This window comes from Nyctibius grandis (assembly GCF_013368605.1).
Source record: "Nyctibius grandis isolate bNycGra1 chromosome W unlocalized genomic scaffold, bNycGra1.pri SUPER_W_unloc_1, whole genome shotgun sequence".
NCBI classification, from domain to species: Eukaryota; Metazoa; Chordata; class Aves; order Nyctibiiformes; family Nyctibiidae; genus Nyctibius; species Nyctibius grandis.
In genome coordinates, this window is record NW_027167472.1 from 8180546 (window position 1) to 8200425 (window position 19880).

Sequence of the window (19880 nt, forward strand, 5' to 3'; positions counted from 1 at the left end):
AAGGCAGGTGACCCAGAATTGACCAACAAGATATTCCATCCCATACATGTCATTCTCACTTTCCTATTTATCACTAACCCACTGCCTCCTGGAGGTGGGGCCCAGGAGGGAGGGGCCCTCCTGTCTCCCACTGATTGGTACCAGCTTTGCCAATTCTCCAGTTAAAAGCCTGCAGGTGTGATAGCAGGGGAGCTACTGCATTTTCCCCTCTGCCTGTGCTGGGGGGAAGCAACTCTGCTTGAGGAGGATTTCCAAGCTCTTGATCTTGGTTTTGTATATATTTGATTATTTCTATTATTCTTATTATACTCTTTTTCATTATTATAGTTTATTAAAACTGTTTTAACTTTCCAACCCATAAGTCTCTTTCCCTTTTCCCTTTCCCTTTGGGTGTGGGGGGAGGGTTAACAGAGAGCATCTGCCACAGGTTTAATAGCCGGCCCTGCTTTAAACTGTGACAATTATTCTTGTGGATTACTGATTGATTAAAAGGTAAGGAACAAAGAATTGCTTGGCTTTGATAATGGAAAGCATTGCCAGGAGAGAGTCCTGCAGTGTTTTCCACTGGAAGGTGTGTTCTTGAACACACTTGTAAATGATTTGGAGAAGATTGACAATAAATTTACCATCTCTGGAGGGGTTTAAGAAAAGCCTGGACATGGCACTTAGTGCCATGGTCTAGTTGACATGGTGGTGTCAGGGCAACGGTTGGACTCGATGATCACAGAGGTCTCTTCCAACCTGGCTGATTCTGTGATTCTGTGATTTTCTAAAATTCACTACATACTGATTTAGTAAAATCTAAATATCTATATTCTTAAAGTTTTATTGTCCTTTTTTTCAAAAGGCCCACAATATGGACTGTAATTAGATGAAATATGGCTGTAATCAGATAAATAGGACAAAATTGAAGGCATAGAGAGATCAGAAAATAATTAAGTTCTAAGAATTCTGATTTTTGTCAGTTCCAGAACTGATGAAGTTTGGGCTAAAATAGTCACCAGTCCGGTAGATAATGAGGCAAATACCTAAATGTTATCATTCGCTTTCACTCTTGACACCTTATTTAGACAAACAGGGAAGTTTGTTTCTTCTTAAAGGTATTGATTCTATAATTTTTTTACAGAATATCAGGGAAACATAATACTGGGCCACTTTCAACAGTTTTCTTCTCCCTCCTCAGTCATAGAGACTTTTTTATAATGAAAGATTAAAGCCAGCAGAAACTAATGCTTGGTGGCATTGCAGTATGACAAACTAAGTCATACCCAATATCCACATGCACATGCTTCTCAGGACTTTTCTGTGTAGAAAAATAGGCCCCAATCATTATTTTGAACATACTGGCATGATCAATTTGCAAAACATTAAAAACACTAAAATGTACATGGTGTGATGGAAATGTAGTGATTTGGATAAAACAAGGCTGTATAATAAAAAAAAATATAACTAGATTCATATTTACATTAGGTCTGTTGGGTCCAGGTGGTACTGCATTCATTAAAGTATACATGTTGTCTCCAGAGTTGGTTGAATCTGTAATAAAAGATTATTTTAAGTGCTAATATATCTTTCAATAAAACTACTCACCTAATACATTTCTTGCCATTTAGTTCATATTATTTCTGTTCCTGAATCACTGATACACAGTGGCAATATAATGGAAGATTGAATTCCCTTTTTATCTATTTCTACCACACAATAGAGCTATCAAAAGAAATAATTGCAATTGTCTCTACATGACTATTTCTACTCTACTTTTATGCACAACTGTTAAAAGGTTTATAAAACAACAAGCATCTGTAACTATTTAATTCCTTAAACCTTTTTTCCTGGAATTCCAAATTACTTCACTCATCTTCAATACTCTATAAAACAGGAGTTTCTCTCTTATCAACACTTCCTGTAATTTGTTTTCCATCTGTAATAACTGATAAATAGCTTCTTTTATGTAGTGAATGAAAATCTTTTATTCTCATCTGTGTCTATTAGATTTTGAATATATCTAACTATTCAGTGAAATATTGTGCAAAGATCCCCTCTCTAAGTACAGCTTTAGCTAATGTATCTTTGTGGTACAGTGTGGTGCAATGCTTCAAAACCAACCTGAATCCAAAAACAACACAACCATGTTGGCACAGTGTGATGCCTAAGCTATAAGTTCTGCCAAGAGCTTCACTGGGCCTTGCCAGAAGTTGACACAGCTATATTGCTTCTCAGTCTGGGATTACTTCACATAGAACCAGAGGATAGATACGCCCTTTCCCTCCAATCAATGTACATGAACTTTCAGACTGGAACACCTCCAGAGTCGAAATGCAAGATTTAAATAACGACATATGGAATAAAACCCACATAACTCTTCTGGTTGAACTTAGGAAATCAATGCCTGAAAACTACTAGTAGATACAAATTATTCATTCCCAGCTCCAACTGCTAACACACACAAAGTCTTAATGCCCCTTATCAATATTTGTAAGAAGGAGAAGGCAAAAATTGCAGCAGATAGATAGGTAGACAAATTGGAAAAAATCTTTCACAAGGGAACTTGACAAGAGATAGGCCATGTAACAAAAAAGTTTACTGAGAGGAGAATGACCTCAGAAAAGTCTAAATAAATCCCTAAGGGGATAGCATATCTTTAAAAATATAGGCAACTCTAGAAAAACACTACCCTCTATAGTATCTACAAAACCAGTAAAAGAATAGCTAAGTAGCTCTATACCTAGTTCCTCTAAAACACTATTCTCTGTCTTTGAACCGTGAGTTTTGAGCTTAACAGCAGACACAAAAAAACACTGCTGAGCTGTAAATCTTTTTCCAAAACAAGGGACTTTTGAGTCAGAAGTAGTGAAAGCAAGAAAGCCTAGACCAGACTGATGTGTGTTGGAAGTGGGAATGCAACCTGACCTCGTGCAAGAATATATTTGTTAAAATCAAGGTCTTTGTCTATTCCTTTATCTTTCTGATACAGTTTTCCAAGCATTAATTAATGTAACCTTGGTAAGTAAATAATTCTATTATATACAAAGAACTATGCATCACTAGGACATTCAAATATATTGTTTAAAAAAGAGGTAAACTAAAATCTTTTAGTCTAAAGTTAGCAAAAGTAAAATTAGCATATAAAAAGTTATTTTTAATGTTCAAGGAGGTAGACAATAAGTTCTTTAACCACCGGCTCCTTTTGAAACATACAACCATGGCTCACCCTAAGTTCTATTGCCTCTTGTAAAAACACATACAGATTGATTGGGCCATGGAAACATTCAGAGCTGGAAGGGTTTCTTCAGAGGTGAGTGAGTACCTTTGAAAAATTCTCAGGTGGACAATGTCTAAGTGTTTTTATACTTTGGAAAGCAGAGGCCTTAAAATACCTTAGAGTCTCTTTAATTGAAAATAGAAACAATTCCTCAACAGATGCTTTATTTTAAGTGCACACAGACAGCTTAACACATACCATAACTACAGTGCTGACTATTTTTAAAAGTGCAGGCTGTGCATTTGTTTTTATGCTAAAAGAGATTCTACCTTTTAACTGCCAGCTCACATTAATTATCTTCTTCACTAATAATATAAACAAGGAAGCCCTACTTTTTATTTCAGGTCACATTTTAAAGCCCTGGAATTGTATTTAAGATTTTACAACGGTGCAGTAAGTTTTCATGGGAAGTTAGAAAACTTCCCTACCCTCTTGTGCTGTAGAGGACAGCAAGAATATGTAGGACGTGAGGACTGAGGATGCTATAGCATCATTGAGGTGAACAGGTCTCTCTTAGCTGGTCAAAGTGGGTTACAGATGTTGGCCAAAAGGAGTCTGAATATCTGCTGAATATTGTGTTACACAAAAAGTAATTAGTTTCTTTTTAGCAAATATCTGATGATATCCATGGGAGGAGAGCATCCACCATATCTTGTGGTTCCTCCTTCATGTCAGATACTTTGCTGAACGTCCATGGAGGGAAATATTTATATCTAGTTGACCAACTTTAAGCCTTGAGAAGTTAGCTAGCTGTCCTGAATGCTCCCATCCTCCTCCTTGATTCTTTAAACCTTAATAGGAATAGTGGCCAATCTGTATGGCCAAAATCTCCATGTGGTTAGAATTCCAAGATACAGATCATGTAACTTGGAGAAACAATGGGACAATGAAGTTCTGGGAACAGATAACAAATAGGACATGACAGTGGTTCCTCTGGGGCCTTACTCCTCCATTGCAGTATAGAGGAGAGCAGTCTGTCCAGCATAACCATGCTGACAGTCAGATGACATAGCCATGTGATGCAGCCATGTTTCTGAGTCATGCATAGCTAGAGAGCCATATAAAGGTAAGGTCTACATAGGGTACTATAGAGGAAGTTTCACAGGATTCAGAAATCTCCTGATTTCCGAGCTGGAAGAATTGTCCTGAACAACATTAGCAAAACCAAATACACATTCTGTCTTCTTTCTTTTTTTTTTTCTTGCTATTGCTAAAATCATGCAAGAAAAGATGGGCTCAAGAGCCAGAGTAATGAATTGTTTTGAACTGCACAGATACAAGGCTTTGTATCTCTGCAACACAGCAGGGAGAGAAAGAAAGGGAAAGGGCAGAAAAAAAAAACTGATACAGAAAGTACAAAAGTAATACATTCTCATTAGCTGATCCTTCATGGAAAATGTATCAATTGGATCTATCATTTTGTCTGCATTAATAGCACGGAAAAATCTGAAAAAAAGAATTTGTGTACTTCCTAAAATCCCTTATAATTTTCTTTCATTTTTTTCTGAGTAGATTTTAATACCTCCTGGACTAGGCATGATAGGTGTTCCTGGAGGACCCTAGAGAGGGCAGAAAATAACAGTTAGCATGAAAGGAAAAAAATATCACAGTCAAAAATGAATATGGTACAAAAGAAAAAAAGTATCATGAATGTCATGAGTTACTCTGGTAAAAACATGCACATTTTCTGATAAGCTAGCAAAACAGCTCATTAAGACAACATCATTGGTCAGCAGGCTCTGGCACAGAGTTCTGATATATGTAGATCTATGGATCTAAGAAGATCCATTAGTCAAAAACTCTGAACCATTCTGTTAGTCAGACAAGAGTGATACTTAGATCAGGGCCTAAGACAACTATACTTAATTCCCTCAACCTACTTTTGTTACCACAAGTTTTCCAACTGTCATTTCTCTTTCATTGCTCTCAGTACAGAGTCAATGGCAGAGTAACCAATGTTTGATAAGGACAAAATATGGGGATGCTTTGTGGGGACAGAAGAGGCTAATTACGTGAAGAAAGCTTTCTTTTTGAGGCAGATTTGGTATCTCAGTATCATGTCAATCTTAATTCAGTCTATATAATATTCAACAACTCTTTTTTAATAACACCTGTGTGTATATATATATGTGTGTGTATATATATGGACAGGCTGGATCGATGGGCCGAGGCCAACTGTATGAGGTTCAACAAGGCCAAGATCAAGCTCCCCTGATGACATTCATGTCACCACCAGCACTTCAGGGCAGGCTCTGGGAAGGCCCAGACCGGACTCAGCAACAGAAGGGAACTGGATTCAGGAATGCATGGATTGGGATTGAGGGCAGGAGAAAAACAGATGGAGTCCTCTGTTTGCTGGCCATAGCAGAAGAGAGCGAGACCCTCGTGATCCCCCCGCTTTATACTGAGAATGACGTGTATGGGGTGGAATACCTTCGTTGGTCAATTTTGGGTCACCTGCCCTGTCCGCTCCTCCCTGCAGGTGCGACCCCCCTGCGGCTCTTCACTCGTAAGCAGTGAGGAATTCAGCAGTGACCTTGGTTTCTCTAAGACTAAGCACAGCAAGAGCCTTTCTGCACAACATCCCTACTGGTGCCTCAGCGATAACTACAAACTTCGAGCGTTATCAGTCCTGGAAGCAGACACTGTCTGCAAAACATGCAGTTAGTTTCAGAAAGTGCAGTTACTTAGAAGAGACTTAGCTGAAAGTAAAAATCACTGAAAGGAAAATTGGCCTGGTTTAGGCCAAACCGGGACAATAAGAAAGCAAAAGAAAAGAGGAAGGTATGAAGGGAAGTGTGGAGCACCAGGACATCAGTCCCACCTGCATCACCCTCTGTGGACAGTGAAGATGCATCTTCCCCAGCTGTTTCTAAATACCCCCACCATTCCCCTTGGCAACAAGAATAGGAAATGTGTGGTCCTTCTCCAGTACAGAAAATAAAGGGAGCTAGCTGGGAGGACCACCGCCCACACATTCTGCTTGTAATACATTGGAGCTGGCATAATAAGCAATGGGTTATGGCCCTGCTGGATACTGGGGCAGAAGTAACCCTAATTCGTGGAAATTCATCCCATTACCCCAAGAATAAACTGATGAATATTAATGTATTTTGGGGGAGGGGAGAACAGCTGGCTCAACAAGTTTCTCTGATCTTGCAATTAGAAGGATACCCATCATTTTCAGCTCAAGTATGGATTACGAGAGTGCCAGAATATATCATAGGGCACAATCTGTTAGCAGGCAAGACCTTTTAAACCACTGGGAGAAGATATTCTTTTGATATCCAGTCAGCTCGGATCTGGGCGCTTAAGGTAGGGAGGATTGTGACTTCCCGCATTGTGCTGACCCCCCCCCATCCTATAGCCTTAAAACAATACTGGTTGCCTGGGGGGCATGCTGAAATTTCTCAAACTATTAAACAGTTGTTAGAAGCCAGAGTTGTCAGACAGACACATTCACCTTTTAATAGCCCTGTTTGGCCTGCAAAGAAACCAGGAGGGTCCTGGCATATAACTGTGGATTACTGGCTTTTGAACAAAGCTGCCCCTCCCATAGCTGCAGTCATGCCGGACATCTTCATCCTGTTCGAGCTGCTGGAAGCCGAGGCAAGTGCCTGTCGTGCTGTTATTGACTTGGCGAATGCCTGCTTCAGTATTCCTATTGCTGAAGAGTCTCAGGAACACTGTGCCTTTTCCTGGGAAGGACAGCAATACACGTTTACACTGCTGCCTCAGGGATACTTCCATAGCCCCACAATTTGTCATGGGACTGTGGCTCAGCATTTGGAGGAGCACAGCCTGCTCCCTGTGTCAACTGTTCCATTACATTGATGGTATCCTGTTGACTGGACCTGAGGAGCAGGATGTTGGAGAGGCACTGAGCAGTGTCATGAACACCATGAGGGGGCATGGTTGGGAAGTCAATCCACAAAAAGCACAAGGGCCAGCAACTGAAGTAAAATTTTTAGGCTTCATCTGGCAAGTACCCTGATGGATTATGCCTGAAGCTGCAAAACTAACAGTACTTCATATAGCTGAGCCCCAAAGCAAGGTTGATGTGTAGCACTTCGTAGGATTACTGGGGTATTGGCCAGTTTATCCCACACAGCAAGATATGTTAAGATCCCTGCATAATGTAGCAAGAAAGAAAAACCATTTTGTATGGGAGGAAGATGAAAAAAGAGCTTTCAAACCAGCTAAGCACGCTGTCTCCTGTGCTATTGCACTGGGTCTGAAGCAACCTCACAAAACTTTTGAACTGGAAGTCCTAGTTTCAGGAGATGATATTGCTAGTGATACCAGACAGTTTAGTAAGAGTAGGCCTCAGAGTAGACCCTAAAAAGCCTACTCTGTGTAATCTTTAGAAAGAATCAACTTTCCTATCAGTAATTTTCCTTTCAGCTAAAATAACAGTACATTCTGAAGCTAACGGCATGTTTTGAAGACAGGGTCTGCTTCTGGGACTGATAACACTTAGAGTTATAGTCATCACTGATTCTTGCTTGTGCTTAGTCTTAGAGAGTCCAAGGTCTCTGTTAAATTCCTCACTAATTACAAAGAAGGGCCAGAGATAAGCAAGACTGTGAACAACATCTTTGTAGTGTCTTAAATTACTTGATTCACAGCTCTGACACCAGGAGAAGAGATAAATCCTGTAAGAACGAGAACAGTATCTTCTCCTTGGAGCCAACTGCATGTGTCAACAAAAAGGCCTCGACCACGCTTGCGCAGAAGCGGGGTCATACAGCAGACAGTGTAACTATGGGGGATTACAACCACCAGAGCCCACCCAAGACCCCTTCCCCAATTTAGTACGCATACTCAAAGACAATTACATAATGTATTAGCATATGCATAGGATTTCTTGGAATAGGCAGGCTTTTCTTGGAATTGTATGAATATTCATTTTTCTATAATGTATATAATGAGTGTGCTTTTGTCCCTAGGTGTGCATGCTAGGAGGAGAGATCCCCCACGCACCCAGCGCTGCAATAAACCAATGTCGGCTTTCTAAACTGTCATTTGGTTTGGAGAGTTTTCTTGGTTACTATTTTCCAGTAACACATGTGTCCTGGTTTCCCTGGGATTTGGTTTCAGTTTGTGGCCAGCTATGGTGATCAAGGCCCTCAGCAGTTAAATCCAGGGCAGCTGACCCTGGCTGGCCCACAGGTGTGTTCTAGATCATTGACATCAAGTTCACTATAAAAGAGTGGGTTTGCTGGAAAGAAGGGGACTTTTCCTGCTCTCCCCCCCCCCCCCCCCCAAATGGTGATGCTAGCTTATGTATAAGAAACTTTCTGTTAGCTGAACCACTTACTAATATGATCTGTAACTTATATTTAAGAAAGGTAAACTGCATGTGGATCAAGGGGTGGAATGTAGTGATCTTGACCAGGAGACCAGTATATGTTAAATAGTTAGTGATCCACAGTTAACCTGAGTAGGCCCAGGCCTGCACTGTGCTGCCCTATGCTGCACATACAGCATGGCCTTCAGGTCTGTGTCATCTGGGGTTGAATAGTAGTTACAGAATCACAGAATGTTGGGGATTGGAAGGGACCTCGAAAGATCATCTAGTCCAATCCCCCTGCCGGGGCAGGATTGCCTAGACCATATCACACAGGAACGCGTCCAGGCGGGTTTTGAATGTCTCCAGAGAAGGAGACTCCACAACCTCTCTGGGCAGCCTGTTCCAGTGTTCGGTCACCCTCACCGTAAAGAAGTTTTTCCTCATATTTAAGTGGAACCTCCTGTGTTCCAGCTTGCACCCATTGCCCCTTGTCCTGTCAAGGGATGTCACTGAGAAGAGCCTGGCTCCATCCTCATGACACTTGCCCTTTACATATTTATAAACATTAATGAGGTCACCCCTCAGTCTCCTCTTCTCCAAGCTAAAGAGACCCAGCTCCCTCAGCCTCTCCTCATAAGGGAGATGTTCCACCCCCTTAATCATCTTCGTGGCTCTGCGCTGGACTCTCTCTAGCAGTTCCCTGTCCTTCTTGAACTGAGGGGCCCAGAACTGGACACAATATTCCAGATGCGGCCTCACCAGGGCAGAGTAGAGGGGGAGGAGAACCTCTCTCGACCTGCTGACCACACCCCTTCTAATACACCCCAGGATGCCATTGGCCTTCTTGGCCACAAGGGCACACTGCTGGCTCATGGTCATCCTGTTGTCCACTAGGACCCCCGGGTCCCTTTCCCCTCCGCTGCTCTCCAACAGCTCTGCCCCCAACTTGTAGTTAATACTAAGAAAAAACAATACCAGCTAATCCATAATAAATTAAGACAACATTTGTGAAATAAAACCAAAACAGGAGGGGAAAAAAAGTTTTCAAATCTCTAGAAGGTAAGAATAAATAAAAATAATTATAAGAATAACAATATCCTTTAAAATGTTAGCTATAGGGACCCATTTATACATCTTTGGGGCGATAAAATTTTCTAATTCTTCAAATGCTTTTTTTTTTCCCTGAAGAAGTTTAGAAATTCACACACAATATTATATCACCAAATAAGCTGGGGTTTTTTGTCCTTTGTTATTGAAGACAATATGTTTTGTTGGTTATGGAAACATATACTGAAATAAAACATAGTACTCAGGGCAATTTAGAGCAGACTGATAATGATTCTAGTAATGAATATCAACATATGCACCACAGATGGCAGACAAAACAGCTAACTGCAGATCAGATGTTCAGTTCTCAATCAACACACAAGGGTTCGTCATGTGGACAATGAAATAAAATGTAACATCTATTTTAATGAATTAATACATAACAGTGTCCTTACTACATAGTTCCCAGGAGATGCTGAAGAATAAGGTATCTGTAATATCAATAGAAACAAAACAGTAATTTCTTCTGCAGAGAAGAAAAATGCACATACTTCACACAGGACTTCAGAGTCATACCAAACAGGGACTAAATTTCTATGTTCTTATATGTACTGAATCTTCATTAAAATCCAGGCCATAAAAGGAAAAGCATCTCTCCATTTCTTTCAGCTGAGAAGTTACTAATTTTATTTCTTTGCATTATTCTTTCTTTTTTTTTAAAAAAAAAAAAAAAAGGACAGTGTCCTAATTTAGTTTCAAATTCAATTTTGGTATTTCTTACAGAGGATAGTTGGAGAAAAACAGTTCCCTGCAAATAATCCATTTTTCTTCTTTATGAAATAGCCTTTGTGATGATTCTCTCTGAAGGAGCAGGGAGCAATACCATTATAGGAGGATGGGGTAAGACTTAACGGGCTGCCCAGGGAGGTGGTGGAGTCACCATCTCTGGAGGGGTTTAAGAAAAGACTGGACATGGCACTTAGTGCCCTGGTCTAGTTGACAGGGTGGTGTCAGGGCAATGGTTGGACTCGATGAGCCCAGAGGGCTCTTCCAACCTGATTGATTCTGTGATTAAGAAACTCAATTGAGAAATGACAAAATTATTTTGTATAATAAGCATTTTCCGTGGTTGTAGACAACTTGTCAGCCAACTAATTTTTACAAATGTATCTAGTACTGGACTTCTCAATTTCATAGAGTGAAAATGTTTCAACTATGAGTTGAAAAAAACCCTAATACCCATTTTAGTTGAGTGCATGCAAAAATAAACAGAGGAAGAGTTTCAGCTGGGTTTTTTTCCCTAATTGTAATTCAGTAGAAATAAAAAAATCAAAACTGAGAGGAACAAAAAGAATCAATACCATCTAGTGAGCCAGACTCATCTTATCCAACTGCAAATGCTGATGTCTTGCAAACATTTGCTCTATGATTCTATGTTCCCTAGTTAACAGGAGTAAACATGCTTTTGTTATGTAAAATATCTAAGTGCACTTTAGGATAACTCAAACTATGATTTCTGTATTTGATTTCTCAAACTATGATTTCTGTAGAGCTTGCTAGCCAGATAGTATTGACCTAACTCTTCTTACTTGCACTAAAGGAAGCTAAAATATATTTTAAATATATACCAGGAAAACTTTTTTGTTAAGTAAGTTCTGTAATTGATGTAGAGCTGTTGTGTGATTATGAACAGAGCTGGATATTTGCAGTCAAAAATGGTCAATGAGTTCTCTGTTAAGACATGGTCCTCACTGTACCTGCTCTGCATTAGGGATAAAAGGAACATAATATAATGGGGAAAAAATATATAAGCATGCAATATTCTATTTGTTGAATAAAGTAGATTTTGTTTCCTGTGGTTTGGTGTATTGATGAAAAACAAATCCCTTAATATAAGATTATGTCTAATATATTTAAATATTTACTTACAGAATTGGCACTGGTTGGGTTTGGCCAATGTCTACCACCACCTGGACCCCTGTAACAGAAGATGAAAGATAAGAAACAGAACGACCCCCCAGCTTCTGACCAATTATGAGGAAGCAAATGTTTTCAATTAATCTGTTCCCAGATTAAGTTAGGATATAGCTCTTTAAATTGTAATAAAGTGTGATTATAAACCATAACTACACCAAGTTATAATAGTATAGCAAAATTATCATTGTTGCACTACCTTCCTCATTTAATCAGTTTATGAGATGATTAAAGATAATTTGTTTATTATTAGAACCTTGCGATTTACATTTAAGACATTTCAGTTCCTAACTCATTCTATGGCCTTTTCAGGACACTACCTGCTAGAACTGTATCATAACAAGTCTTTCATCAGTAGCCACACTGCCAAAGGCTATAGTGGAGATGATATAGTTTTGCTCAGTGTCAGAACACTTGCAGATTTAGGACGCATCAGACATTCCCCTACCATATTCTCAATGGAACAATTTAAAAGACGCTGCAAATTTGTGCCTCTTATAGTGCTTTCTTCTTATTCAGGGAGAAGTTAACTCTATCTTACATAGATATAATGTTTTATTGTGGCACAGAAGTTTTAAAGAGAGTAAAATACAAGTTGCTAAATTCTTTAAGTCCTCATGAGGAGTGTTTTTCTTTGTACTTTGTTCACATTTTAAAAAATATTTGGAGGAAGTATCATACATTCCACAAAAGTCTATTTACAATATAGACCAAAGCAGAAAGGGACTAAACTGTAAGTGCAATGTCAGCCATAGAAATGTACTCTTGTTTACATAATTAAATACCTTTCTGAAAGACTGTAGCAAACATTTATTGAGTATCGGTCTAGAATACTGCAAGTATAATAAGGTTTCATTAGTAAAAGTAATCCTAGTTCCTTATAAATGATTAAAACTATTTTTTAGAAAAACAAGCCATTTTCTGTAATATGTATCTAAGAAGAATAACAACTATATTTGTATAGGGATCTATTTATATATTTTTTTATATTAAAAATTGAAAATGTGCCTTTTTATACATACATTTTAAGCATATATTTAGATATATATCTAAAATTAGTTTGCTACCTGACTTAGGCTACATTATCTCCACAAAAATCACATAAACATGAAATTTACCATACAGCAGGCAAAATGGAAATTTAAGACTTTTCAGACATTCTTTTGTTACTCTTTGCCCAAATGATGATTAAGTGGCAATTTCCTAGCAGGTGGGAGAAGAATACAACAGGCAAAAGAAGTCTTTGATAAAACTAACTCAGACTAAACCTCAGACAGATACTAAAAGCAAAATGAGGGAAAGGAAAATCCTCTTTTCCTGACAGAGTAAGTTTTTCTCACAACTCTTGCTGTTATATTAACTTTCTTAATCTTATCTGAGCTCAGAGTAGTTCGGTGGTTAGGCTTCTTACCTTAAACGTCTTGAGGGAACTAAACCATATGGAAGGTAAAAATCTCAATGTTTACAGTCATAACATATGAATAACTTCAATTATTCCTGGTAGCATTAGCACTCTTCTTTATTGAAAAATAAGATAAAATGACTTTTTAAAGGCCCTGAAAACATAAAGGCAGAGCAGATGACAAAATTTCTGCATTTAAAATGGCCCTTTGGCCTCATGGGCTTTAGAAAAGCTACATTAGCCAGCACAGCTTACTAGACATGGGAAAATTATTTAAATACAGCACAAAAAGTAGGCTTTATAAATGAGTTAAGGAAGTTTTCTATCTATTTTAAAGCTTTGAAGAACTAAAAACTATTAAGTATATATGTTGCCTCAGGGTTTTAATATTGAGACTCTAATTTTTTATCACAGGATCACAGAATGTTAGGGATTGGAAGGGACCTCGAAACATCATCTAGTCCAATCCCCCTGCCGGAGCAGGATTACCTAGACCATATCACACAGGAAGGCATCCAGGTGGGTTTTGAATGTCTCCAGAGAAGGAGACTCCACAACCTCTCTGGGCAGCCTGTTCCAGTGTTCAGTCACCCTCACCGTAAAGAAGTTTTTCCTCATATTTATGTGGAACCTCCTGTGTTCCAGCTTGCACCCGTTGCCCCTTGTCCTGTCAAGGGATGTCACTGAGAAGAGCCTGGCTCCATCCTCATGACACTTGCCCTTTACATATTTATAAACATTAATGAGGTCCCCCCTCAGTCTCCTCTTCTCTAAGCTAAAGAGACCCAGCTCCCTCAGCCTCTCCTCATAAGGGAGATGTTCCACTCCCTTAATCATCTTCGTGGCTCTGCACTGGACTCTCTCTAGCAGTTCCCTGTCCTTCTTGAACTGAGGGGCCCAGAACTGGACACAATACTCCAGATGCGGCCTCACCAGGGCAGAGTAGAGGGGGAGGAGAACCTCTCTCGACCTGCTAACCACACCCCTTCTAATACACCCCAGGATGCCATTGGCCTTCTTGGCCACAAGGGCACACTGCTGGCTCATGGTCATCCTGTTGTCCACTAGGACCCCCAGGTCCCTTTCCCCTACGCTGGTCTCCAACAGGTCTGTCCCCAACTTGTACTGGTACATGGGGTTGTTCTTGCCCAGATGCAGGACTCTACACTTGCCCTTGTTATATTTCATTAAATTTCTCCCCGCCCAACTCTCCAGCCTGTCCAGGTCTCTCTGAATGGCTGCGCAGCCTTCCGGTGTGTCAGCCACTCCTCCCAGTTTGGTGTCATCAGCGAACTTGCTGACAGTGCACTCTATTCCCTCATCCAAGTCATTAATGAATATATTGAATAGTTTCTGGCAGAGAAAGAGGAGTTCTTTTCATCCAGGAACCCAGTTGCCAATCTTTTTTATGTAAATACTGATTTATGTGGATAACTATCCTCAAAATATCTTACCTATCCTGAATTTTACTTATAGAACATTTTATTTTAGAAAGTTGTATTTCCTTTTCTTATCATAAAATCTTCTGAGGACAATCTATGTACTGCTTATATACTCGCACTGAATGTCATATATCTAAATATTTTTTTCTACATTGATTCTATTTAAAAGAAATGCCTACCCTTGGGAAGATTCCTAGAATTGTCTTGAGTCCAATATATGCTGTCTATAATAGAGTAACAACCAACTTTAGATTTTATTTGCTTCAAGAATTCAAGTTTTATCTGGAAATCAGAATAAATTAAGAATATGTTGGATTAGATATTTTTCTAAAACTCAGTACTTCTTTTACTTTTTCAAGTTTGTAACTCTTTATTTGAATTAAAATTATCCACTCTTACTTATGTTTCCTATAAAGGTAAAATAAAACTTAAAAATAAGAGTAAAAATTAGTATCTATGATATAATGATAACAAGCATATATAAATCTCGACTGTGTTTTCTGTGTCAGTCTGCTGCAAACTCATTCTTGAAAGACAAAAGTGTAAAAGGAGTAAGAAAATAAAATGTTTTCTGCTTTAGATTATAATATCATTTTAGTGTCTTGATATTCTGACTGCCATGCTGCCTTCTGTGACCACCCAGGGATTGCAAAATGCTGGTTAAAAAACAGTGTAGTAAGTTATGTAGAGGTAGGGCCAAGATACAAGAATCACTTCATAATCTCTGGCCTGTGTTGTGTTGAATGTAATTATAATAGCCTCTTAAAATTTCTGAATCTCTTAAGAGAGAAATCTAAGTAATGCAAGGAGCACCTTATTTTTTCCCAGGCTTGCTAATCATAGGAACACCTATTAGTGAGCAAAGGATTTATCATAAGTGCAGAAGATTCCTCATTTTGGGCTATTTGCTATGCTAAAATCCTTAGTTTAAATCTAGTCTACTGTAGATACAGTAATTTTAGATCTGAAACTTTTCTACATGTTTAGGAAGGGTGTGTGTCTCTACAGGTGTAAAAGGAATAGTGCATTCCAATGACCAAATCCACACCTGGAATAAATTCGTATAGCTTAACTGAACTCAGTCAGTTTACACTAAATGACAAACCAGCCTGAGAAGTACACAGAAATACTGAAGAACTTATATCTGTAATACTGTTCTATCCAGTTAGAGTGGAAATAAATATAGTTACAGAAATAAAATCAGCAACAGAGGGAGAATCATCCACACTCTTTTTCAAATATGTGTCCATTTTATAAATAGTTATAGATAATGGTTTTATTTTGCTAAAATAATGTATTTATTTTGCAGAAAAGAAGCATACTTGTACTGTTCTTGGCAAAATAATCAGGAAAAAAAAAAAGGAAAATAATGTCATTAAAAAATGCATACAAGCAAATATCAGTGACTATCCTGATAAAATATTCCCAATATTTGAATTTTAGAACCATAGAATCATAGAATGGTTTGGGTTGGAAGGGACCTTAAAGATCATCTAGTTCCAACCCCCCTTCCACAGGCAGGGACACCTTTCCTCTAGACCAGGTTGCTCCCAGCCCCATCCAACCTGGCCTTGAGCACTGCCAGGGAGGGGGCAGCCACAGCTGCTCTGGGCAACCTGGGCCAGTGTCTCACCACCCTCACAGTAAAGAATTTCTTCCTCATATCTCATCTCAATCTCCCCTCTTTCAGTTTAAAACCATTCTCCCTCGTCCTGTCACTACTTGCCCTTGTAAAAAGCCCCTCTCCCGCTTTCCTGTAGCCCCTTCAGGTACTGGAAGGTGCTAGAAGGTCTCCCCGGAGCCTTCTCTTCTCCAGGCTGAACAGCCCCAACTCTCTCAGCCTGTCTCCATAGCAGAGGGGCTCCAGCCCTCTGAGCATCTTTATGGCCCTCCTCCGGACTCGCTCCAACAGGTCCATGTCCTCCTTATGTTGGGAGCCCCAGAGCTGGACGCAGTACTCCAGGTGGGGTCTCACGAGAGCGGAGCAGAGGGGCAGAATCCCCTCCCTCGACCTGCTGGCCACGCTGCTGGGGATGCAGTCCAGGATGCAGTTGGCTTTCTGGGCTGCAAGCACGCACTGCTGGCTCATGTTGAGCTTCTCGTCACCCATCACCCCCAAGTCCTTCTCCTCAGGGCTGCTCTCAATCCATTCTCTGCCCAGCCTGTATTTCTGCTTGGGATTGCCCCGACCCACATGCAGGACCTTGCACTTGGCCTTGTTGAATTTCATGTGGTTTGCACAGGCCCAGCTCTCAAGCCTGTCAAGGTCCCTCTGGATGGCATCCCTTCCCTCCAGTGTGTCGACTGCACCGCCCAGCTCGGTGTTGTTGGCAAATTTGCCGAGGGCGCACTCAATCCCACTCTCCATGTTGCCAACAAAGGTGTTAAACAGGACCGGTCCCAATACTTGACTTGTAAAAGGAACTCAGTATTTGTACAGACTTGGCAGGAAAGCAAAAGAGCTTGTAAGAGATGTGTGCAGAAGAATTGCTGTAGGTTCACTTTTTTTAATTGCAGTTATTATCCATCAAAGCATGTTTACTAACCAAATCATGTTCTCCCTTGTCTTATGTTTATCAAATGTTATTTCTACGATGAAATAATGTTTTTTCTAAATATTATAAGATTTTATTATTATGCTTACATGTTCATTCCAGGCATCCCTGGGCCACCTAAAGCATTCAGCGGGGGTCTCATTGCACCTCCATAGTTCTGCAATGATAACCAAGGGTCAGACTACCACAAAACAAAAAAAACACAAAAACAAAAACAAAAACAAAGCAGAGGGGGAAAGAAAGGACAGCAGGTTAATGATATCCCTACATAACTGCTGACTAGATAGGCCAATGTAATTCATTCTCTCAGGAGTTTCCATTGTTGACTTAAAAAAATAATATTGTTATCCCCAAGGAAAAAGAATTACATGTACTAATCAAACAATACAAACACACTAAGAATACTTAAAATGTCAGTTGTTTCAGGAGGAATTCTTTACACATATAGAGATCAAGTCAATGGCCAGTGAGGGGCAGGTGTTATAATGTATTCAACTTTTATACCAAGGGAGCTCAATCAAAATAAGGAATCTGGACTGTTCTGAGATTTCTACATTATAAAATTTAAATAAAATTATTTTTAATTAGATTTTGTTAATGAACAGTGTATCAATAAATGCTTGTATGAAATAACACCACATTATATCACTTCTATAATGTAAAATAACCATTACATTTATCTTCTAATCAGTTAGTCTATTCTAATAAGTCTAAGGTAACTAATATGAAGATTATTTAATATGATAATGAATGTCATAACAATGCCAATAAACATATTGCCCAAGGCCTATAAAATCAGAGTTTGTGCTTTGATAACATTACGGCAAAAACTTAGCAACTGTACTATTTATATGAAAAACTGAATTATATCTATTTTTATTTAAATGAATGCAGAGCAATCTATCTCACCTCACAAGCGTAATTCACTCTATAATCTCTGTTAATCCTGCTAAATTTTTCTGATATTCCAAAGGAATGGATAATAGCATATTCTCTAAAATGAACAGCTGTGCACTTTGGGGGGGGGGGGAAGAAGTGATTTACTTTAAAAAAAAAAAATGCTAAATCATTGTTATTTTCCAATACTAGAACTAATACGCTCTACTTATAGTATAAACTACATAAACTATAAACTATATGACTCAAGTTTATGGGTGTTCTCTATATTGGTCAGATTCACAAATTCATGTCAAAATGAAGTCACAAAGACCTGGGAGAAATCCAACAATGAGATTCAAAGTATTGGTCTGGTGCTGTATATACGTTGAGTGATATGAGACATATCAGTTACCTAGAACTGATCTAGAACTATGAGAAGATGTTCTGTTGCTGCAAACAAAAACCCCACACTTATAATTCCCTTCATTATTAGAAATTCCCCAAAGTGTCCCATAGATAGCTGGTTTGCAATAATAGGTCCAAAGGCTGCAAACTGATGTCGTCTTCTAGATCTAACTGTGCCATCTGAAGATAGTATTATTCATAGCAGCTTGTCATCAAGCACTATTATTCCTGACTTTTTTTGTAGTGCTGGCAGACTGATTGGCATGCATGCTCAGGCATAAATCAGATTAACTCAAACCACCTGTTTAACCTGAGTTATCCTAGATAATTTTGCCTGACATAGATTTGAGGATGCTCACAGTAACAACTCCTCTGTCAGAACTGTACGGCAGTAACTGGTGGGTAGCCAAAGCAGCTAGGCACAGTAACATCTTCAGTTGGCACTACTGGATCTGGAAGAGGACACCATCTTACAGAACCACTGTTTTGTTACAGTATCTATTTTATTTCATTTTCTCATCTTGATTTGGAGGGCTGAGCCTTTATCCTTATTTGGTCTGTCTGGTATCTCCCCTCTTTGCTTTAGTTCAAGAATCATTTGTGTGGACCCTGGTTAAAGATCTTTATGGAATCCTGCAGGGCTAGAAGAATTCTACTCAAATGTACTTCTTGGTCATAAAATATTTTCATTAAGGCTACTGATACATAGGTTCCTTCAGCTGCAGCTATGTTCTCTGCAGAAGTTATTGCCCTAATTTGTTCCTAACAACTTTTTAATCAAAGTCACCATCTCCACTGTTTATCTGGTAGTTGAGTTGTTCATAAAGGCGCTCCCTAACTTCTGGTGGTCAAAGTGAGCCAGATTAGCCAAGACTTATTTTTTAAATATTTAAGATAACCCAATTGTTTTTGACTAGAATGCATTAGGGAGCATGTGAGAAGCAGATATGAGGGACTTGGAATAAGTAGCCAGTCACAGATTGTAGGTAGCAGCCTGTTCAGCTGGCATAACTGCAGCCTGAAAAAGCCTGAACCAAAAGCCTTTGGAGCTTTTCAAGGACTCAAGCATTTACAACTGTATACCACTTTTTGCTTCAAGTTATTTAGTTTGACACATTCTAGAATCATAAAATATAAAATCGAGGTAACTTTTCTGGTTTTGGAGGACTTAAATCACACTATGTATATCTTTACACTGAAAAAAATTGTTTACAGTCATGGTTTATATTGACATAAGTATATGACACAATCGTATAGGCATCAAAGCATTTCTGCTGGTAATAGTTTATATCAGTTGGGAAACAAACATATAAACCCTATACTTGATATAAACATTTCTATACCAGCACATTAAGGGTTTCCATTTACTGCCTGTGCAGCAAGGCACCAGGCTGATTCTTGCAATGTAAGGTTGCTTGACTCCTTGAAACCAGAGCTAGAGAGATGCTTATGATTGATAAGGAGGAGAAACGGCAGCGTGAACTTAAAATTTTACATTAAAATCTCTCTGGCACTCAACAAAAATCTAGATCAATAGTGGATGAAGAAAAATCTTTAAATAATATTTTTGGGATTTTTTTACTACAGAGAGTTTGACTAATTTAATTGTATTAGATTAATT

The 19880-nt window shown here is 39.0% G+C and overlaps 1 protein-coding gene across 17 annotated transcripts in view; it reads right to left on the reverse strand.

Moving 5' to 3' along the window:
- LOC137677132 (single-stranded DNA-binding protein 2-like) overlaps positions 1-19880 on the reverse strand; it is a 205831-nt gene that overhangs the window by 22166 nt on the left and 163785 nt on the right. For 7 of the 17 annotated variants that reach the window (XM_068424336.1, XM_068424333.1, XM_068424330.1 and 4 more), the window contains 5 exons: positions 17065-17132; positions 11532-11580; positions 10058-10093; positions 4785-4821; positions 1466-1536 (listed from right to left, as the gene is read on the reverse strand). In XM_068424336.1, coding sequence (XP_068280437.1) covers positions 1466-1536; positions 4785-4821; positions 10058-10093; positions 11532-11580; positions 17065-17132 — 261 coding nt within the window. Of the gene's footprint in view, positions 1-1465; positions 1537-4784; positions 4822-5732; positions 5739-10057; positions 10094-11531; positions 11581-16378; positions 16391-17064; positions 17157-19880 lie in introns of all 17 variants that reach the window. The other 10 variants (XM_068424328.1, XM_068424323.1, XM_068424321.1 and 7 more) reach the window with 5 other exon arrangements.